This window comes from Capsicum annuum, chromosome 3 (assembly GCF_002878395.1).
Source record: "Capsicum annuum cultivar UCD-10X-F1 chromosome 3, UCD10Xv1.1, whole genome shotgun sequence".
Taxonomy (NCBI): Eukaryota; Viridiplantae; Streptophyta; class Magnoliopsida; order Solanales; family Solanaceae; genus Capsicum; species Capsicum annuum.
Genome location: NC_061113.1, coordinates 233,794,609 through 233,802,144, shown reverse-complemented (window position 1 = coordinate 233,802,144; position 7,536 = coordinate 233,794,609). Strand labels below are relative to the sequence as shown.

Genomic DNA, 7,536 nt, shown 5'->3' with positions numbered 1-7,536 from the left:
ATTAACCGAAAGTCAAACTATACGTTTAATTCATCGAAACAAGATTTTGATTTTGCTAGGGATGTATTCCATCTTCTTGAATATCTTAATTAGTTGAGAAAAGGACCACTTCTACGAAAAGCTCTGACTCCTTTCTTTGTCTTTTAAACTTTCTGCTTGTTTTGATGGTATCTTCATGTCTTGCTGCAGCGAACATTTTAGTTCTGGCGATGGCTAATCTGATTGGTGGACTTTTCATCATTTTCGACAATGTAAGTTGGCTTTAGCATTTTGTGCGCATATTTCTTTAAAAACGAATTATTTACGAGCACTCTCCAACAAAACAGAAATCAGTTTGCGCTCATATTCCTCATGCTTTCAGTATAATTTTACTGAATCTCTTGCTGAGTTCATTAACTTGCAGCTTTGGGAGTTGAAAAGAGATCGTTTCGAGCAAGCCAGCAATCAGATAATGGAAAAACATGTAGATAGGTATCGAGAACAACTTGGCCGGAGAGAAAACTTCACACTGCATGCTGTACTTGTTGTATTATCTTATATCATATTTGGACTAGTGCCTCCTGTTACCTACGGCTTCTCATTCCGCAAGAGCGATGACAAGGAACTCAAGATTGTGGCAGTTGCTGCAGCTTCACTTGTGTGCATCTTAATGCTGGCAACTGGAAAGGCCTATGTTCAGAGAGCACCCAAACCTTACTTCAAAACTATATCAACTTACATTATTTTAGGCTTCACGGTTTCGGGTGTATCTTATGCAGCAGGCATACTATTCAAGAGACTGCTGGAAAAGCTTGGCCTTTTCCAGCCAAGTTCACCGCCAAACCTGTTCCTTCCGGAGATGCCGGGTACTGGAGCAGCATGGGCATCTTTGTGAAGATCTGACTGATGAACCACAAACATGTAACCTCCAGGAATATCTTCTTAGTTCTATGTTAGTTACTTGCCTTTTTGTGTATATTTAGCCTCTCCCCCCTGGTTATTTAAGCTACTTGGACCAAACACTCTGATAAAAATAAATATCTGCATTACAACTTTTGCAGTTATCCATGATAGAATCATAGAAATAAATATCTATCTGCATTAGTAATCCATGTATTACAATTCATGCATAGCTTGCTTCTAAACCAAACGACCCCTTAGTTGTTAGTGAATGAAAAAAATATAAATTTGGCCAAACAGGCTACAATTCAGATTCACGTCTTTCTTATGAAGCCCACGTAAACAAATATTGCACTCTGATCAATCACTTAACCATGGTTGTAATGAATGTATATTGAAAGGTGCATGTTCTTCATTTATTAGTTTGTTGTGAACACCGGACTTATGTTGTTCGGACCTTCCAAAAATGTATAGCTTTCGGAGGAGCTGACATACAACTGGCAAACGGTTGTTCGAGCAACGTTAACCGGAGGCGCAAGTAACCCCAATTAACTAAAAGATTGCTTGTAAAGTTCTCCCCTTCGTCTATATTTGTTTATCCTTGGTGCTCGATTACGGGTCATGAATCGCCCATGTGGACCGACCCGAGCTTGGACCCGACCCGACCCATTTCTATCTTTTGATTATCTGATTAAAAAGGGGGGAAAATAGATATTTGAATTATGGGGGGAAAATAGATATTTGAATTATGGGGGGAACAGTTACAAAAAAAAATGTTTCGCCTCTCTTTATATTTCAAAAAGTTCCATTCTTCTAGAATTTCAGAGATAGAGAGACAGTGAGACAAGAAAAAATCAAAAATAGAGAAAAACAAGTATATGGAAAATCAGTGAATAATCAACGTCACACAAAGGCATTTTAGTTTGTGAATTCGTACTCTGTTTCCTAGAGAGACGAAGATTGACTTGGGGCAAATGTGTAATAGCAAATTCAACGACTTCCGCTGCAACAGATTAAGGTACACACTATTTTTAACTTCGAATTTGCTATCAATGGTATCAGAGCCAGGTTTATTGTCCCATTTTTTACACGTTATTTTTCAAATTTAAGAGAAATTTGTGTATGTACATACCTGTGAGAATATCTTCATAATTATTTGTAACTCACTGGTTTAATAAGAACAAGAAACCGAATGGTTATGGGGATTGAACCCAACGTGAACAAATCTCGTAACTTTCAGATCTAGAATCTGATGTGCTCCATTAAACCATGGATCTTGTTGATGACCTATTTCTTTCTTTTTTTTGTGAGTAGAATAAATAAGCATTTGTTCTGTGAAAATAAAAAAAATATATTAAGGAAGAAGAAGAAGGAATATATGACGTGTATAGAAAATAATGTGATCATGTGCCTTTGACTTTTTTTTTTTTTACTTTGTCAAACTTGACAAATAAAATTTTCTTTTAGGATGTTAACTTTTGTAAAAAGTGTGCATAGAAAATAGTGCAATTAATTTAACACTGTATTTTATAATTTTACTGATATTTCCACTAACGTTTCATTTTATTTTATTCTAAAAATAAATGTTTAGAATAATCTAATGCACTTGTTATAATATTAGTGAAAATGGTTGATTTTTTATTTTTTTAAATTTTTGTCATTATTCATAAAAGTGGATTAAATAAGTGGATGAATTAGACTTGATAATTTTTTTTTATTAGTCCATAATAATTTTAACAGATTTTGTCTTCTACGATGAATTGTGACATAAGTGTCACATTGAGTGGTAAATCCATTCTTATTGTTTCTTGGTTCCTATTTAAGAAATGGTTGAACGGGGACAAACTCGAATCACTCCAAGTAGGAGTTCAGGATATCAAGCAAAGAGACAAAGTGGAAGAACACGTTGTCGAAGGGCATATTTTCGAGGTCGAGAATCATACGAAATGGTGTTCCCAGTGCGACACAAAATCTGTTACGAAAATGAAAGGTCTATACGAAGAGAAAGAGAAAAGAAATTGAAAGAGAGAAAAGAAATTGAAAGAGTTCAAGTCTTTTAAGATGTCACCCAACATTAGTGTTGCTAGTTTTATACATCTGTTTGAGATGAAACGTGTAGAACTAGAAAACTATGTGGAAATCTCGAATTGGGAAGCATTAGCTATTTTAAGCAAATTCTCTCCGTGACCCTTGGGGCAAGAGATTAATTGATGTTTACCACGAGATTTGGCCTAGCGAGCGTTTTTGGGTGTACATAAGTCGTCTTGAATATTTGTGGAATGACTTTTATTTTTAGATTGACTTGTAACATGAAGTTAATTATAAACTTTATATTATATATATATATTAAGTTGTTTATATACTTTTATAAAAATTTCATTCATTTGTTTGACTTTTAAACGACTTAATTGAAAGCTAACATTCTAATGCACATTAAGAAATTAATTTCTAATTTTGGTTAAATCTTTAGTTAGTATATGATGATTGAATTCTTAAGTATCTTTTCGATTATATACTAAACATGAAACCTTTATGTGAAATGATTTGCTTGAATGTGTAACTTGCATGCATAATTGATAATATACTTACGTAATTGTCTCTTAATAACAGACATGGCATTTAAAAGCATAATTGCTGACTTGAACAAAGGAGAAAAACTTAATGGAGATAACTACGACATTTGGAGTCATAAGATGTGGTATGTACTAGAAGAGCAAAATGCTCTCGAAGGTATTAACCATGTCTTGAGTCTACCAGAAGAGGGCAATACTGCATAACACAGAAGAAAACTTGAAGCTTATAAAGGTTTGAAAAAAAGCTGATTCCATTGCACGTGGAATCATTGTAAGTTCTGTGGTTGATGACCTCATACATGAGTGTGAGGAATTTCCTACTACCAATGCCATCTGGGCACACTTACGAGGAACATATGGGGGTATTTCTGTTACCCGCCTCAGACAACTGAATATCAAATTTGACACTTACAAGAAGCGTCATGATCAAAACATCAAACAACACCTTAGGGTGATGTCGAATATGATAGCTCAACTCAAAAGTGCTGGTCACGTTCTCTCGGATGAGCAGCCGATCTCTTCCCAACAGTTAGGAACACCTGAAGGTCAACTTAACCCATAATGACAACATCAAAACTTTTTCTGATGTTGCACGTCATGTTAAACTTCAAGATGAGCGGCTTGGTGCTGCTAAAGCTGCTTCTAATGCCTTTATGGCTGAATCAAGTGGTAAGTACTCTTCAAGATTCAAGCGTAAGAAGAAGTGAAAAAAGAACGGGAAGGGTAAAGAGATCGAAGAAGGACCTTCTGAGAAAAAGAACAACCCAAATTCCAAGAAGAAGAAAAAGTTTTCAAGAAGAAAGACAAGAGCAAGATGAAGTGCTACAATTGCCAAAATCTGGGGCATTTTGCTCGTGAATGTCCTAAAGGGAAAAAGGTAGCATTTCTAAACGCATCTATAAGTGCTACATATGTTTCTAGCACTATTTTATTAACTGAATCTTATCTTATGTGGATTGTAGACTCAGGAGCCACCGACCATATAAGTCGAGATCGAGAAGCGTTTGTAGAGTTTCGTCGAGTTTCACCTGGATCAAGGTGGATCTATGTAGGAAATAATGCAAGACTTGAAGTCAAAGGGATTGGCACTTGCAAAGTAGATTTGCGTGAAGGCCGGTCTTTAATGTTGCATGACGTCCTATATGCTCCAGAAATTCGACGAAACTTAGTGTCTGTGTCTGTTCTCTTAGATGTTGGTTTTCATTTGTTCTTTAGTCGTAATTATATAAGAATTACTCTAGATAATGTTTTTTATGGTTTTGGACATCGCTATGACCGCTTTATTGTTTTAGATTGTAATCCTTCAATTTATAATTATTATGTTGACCGTTGTGTAATGTCATGTTATTCTAGTAATAATGATGTTGAATTACTTACATGGCATGCTAGATTGGGTCACATAGGGTAAGATCGAATGAATAGATTGGCAAAGGAAGGACATCTAGGTTCTTTCTCCAAAATTGAAATGCCAACTTGTGAAAATTGTCTTGCTGGAAAGATTTCACGTAAAAAATTTGGGAAGGCTAAAAAATCCTAATTTCCATTGCAATTAATCCATTCTGATATATGTGGTCCAATGAATGTGAGGGCAAGGACTAGTGCTTCATATTTTATTAAATTCATTGACGATTTCACGCGTTTTGATTATGTCTATTTGATATCTCATAAATCAGAAGCACTTGAATGCTTCAAAAGATATATGAATAAAGTTGAGAATCAATTAGACAAAAGTATAAAGGCACTAAGAACCGATAGAGGACGTGAATATCTATCAAAACAGTTTGAAGAATTGTGTATTGAAAAAGGCGTTATCAAACTATTGACTACTCCTTATACACCTCAACAAAATGGTGTAGCCGAAAGGAGGAATAGAACATTGTTGGATATGACAAGATCCATGATGGCGCAGGCAAATTTACCAATCTCTTTCTGGGGAGATGCGTTATTAACTGCGGCCTACATATTGAATAAAGTGCCTTCTAAATCAGTATCTTCTACTCCTTATGAACTATGGACTGGTAATAAACCAAACTTTAATTATCTACGACCTTGGGGTTGTACTGCAGATATTAAAGATCGTTTTGGTAAGTTTGGAAAACTAAGTCCAAAAGAAAAGAAGTGTATCTTTATAAGATATTCTGAACACTCCAAAGGATATGTATTCATTGGTAAATTGGAAGATGGAAGTATTACTGAAATTGAACACATTTTTGGAAAATGATTTTTCAAAAAGGAATGAAATAAAGTAAAATGAGCCTCTTTACGAAATGTTGAATTCAGATGATCAAATAATGTCACAAGACATGCTTGATAATTCTATTGATCAAGAAATGATTCCTGGTCCAAGTGAAAGTTGTGAATCCCAAAATCCTATTGAAGAATCTGAACTTCAATTACGAAAGAGTACCAAAAAAGATGTGCCTAAACAATCTTATGAGATTGAGGATTATGTCTTTCTGGTATCTCCGATAGAATTAGATGGACCTAATTTTGTGACTGAGGCTTTATCGAGTCCTGAAAAAGAATTAGAGTCCATGAAAATCAATAAAGTCTGGGATCTAGTTGACCTCCTTCTGGACGTAAAACTATTGGGAACAAATGGATTCTCAAAGTCAAACACAAATCAGATGGGTCAATAGAAAGGCATAAAGCACGATTGGTGGCAAAAGGTTTTACTAAATGGTGGTGCAATTTCGTGGAAAAGCAAGAAACAAACTTGCACAGCCCTGTCAACTATGGAATCAGAATTTATGGCTTGTGCATCTGCAGTACAAGAAGCTGTTTGGTTGAAGAGATTCTTTCAGCATTTGAACGTCGCAAAGAATTCTAAGGGTCCCATGATTTTATATTGTGACAGTCAAGCGGCTATCACATATACGAAGGATCCTAAATATCACAGCAAGACCAAGCACATTGATATTAAGTATAACTTTATAAGAGACGTAGTAGCAAGTGGAGAAATAAATTTACAATACATTCCTACACGAGAAATGATAGTTGATCCCTTTACTAAGGCGATACCTAGAGACTTGTTTGAGAAACATGTTATGGCTCTAGGATTACGTAGGATATGATTTTGTTCATGTATTGTGGATGACTTGATTATAATTATTATCAATATAAGAATCTTGAATTTATATTCAATCTCATATGCATGTGAAAATATGTTGTATTATAATAGTGTGTCAAACAAGTCGCAAGATTGGCTCTCTCACACGAGCAATCGCCTCTTACGTCGAGGAACGTGAAGAGAAAAGTTCCACTATAAAATAATGACTTGTTTTGTAAAGCCAGATGTGAGTTTCTCTAAGAATATGGATTTGAGGATTATTAAAGAAAGAAACTCAGGTTAGACATTTATAAGTGTCTAGACCTAGATCTGTACGATGTTGAATGACTAAAAGAATAAGACACGCTCACCAATATAAGGTAATAACATCGTAGCGCGTGTTTCATACCACGTGTGCTTAGCGACCAATGGGTTAATGGAAGAATGAATCCCTGCTTCTTCATTGTGTGAGACACTCAAGGTTATTTTAACCTTTTATTGAAATACCCTTAGACTTTTAACTGTTTTTTAAAGTTTCGATCAGTGTTGCTACTTTAGCATGTTACTAATAGCCATGAGAGATTCGGCAATGCGGTGCATGTCTAAGAAAGCAGCTGATTGGAACAGATAGATTCGAGTGGAAAGGGAAGACGATTAAAATGAATATTTTAACTTGTTTACACAAGCCGGCTATTACACTAACAATCTAAGAGTCAAGTGTAATTGTGTATATAAAGTTAATCATGAATTCGAGTTCACCCTTTTTTTAAAAAAGGATGACAGATCCAATAAATAACTACTAAAGTAGTAAATAATGTCTGGGGTATTGTGAGTATTAGAATCCTTATATTAGTAGAGAATTCTTTCCACATGTGATTGGATTCCTATATATATAGCTTTTAAAACCTCATAGGTAAAGCTCGTGATGCTCACAGGTCGCACGAACTATTTGTCGTATGAATTAATGACTTGTTGATGTCGTACTGCTGCAGATCTTGTCCACCATATGCGAAGTGGGAGATATTGGATTACGGG

At 35.2% G+C, this 7,536-nt stretch overlaps 1 protein-coding gene across 3 annotated transcripts in view; it reads left to right on the top strand.

Moving 5' to 3' along the window:
• LOC107862966 overlaps positions 1 to 1,047 on the top strand; it is a 15,669-nt gene extending 14,622 nt beyond the window's left edge. For all 3 annotated transcript variants that reach the window (XM_016708689.2, XM_016708688.2, XM_016708687.2), the window contains 2 exons: positions 190 to 251; positions 404 to 1,047. In XM_016708689.2, coding sequence (XP_016564175.1) covers positions 190 to 251; positions 404 to 874 — 533 coding nt within the window. In that variant the 3' untranslated portion in view covers positions 875 to 1,047. The remainder of the gene's footprint in view (positions 1 to 189; positions 252 to 403) is intronic.
• The last annotated feature ends 6,489 nt before the right edge of the window (positions 1,048 to 7,536 follow it).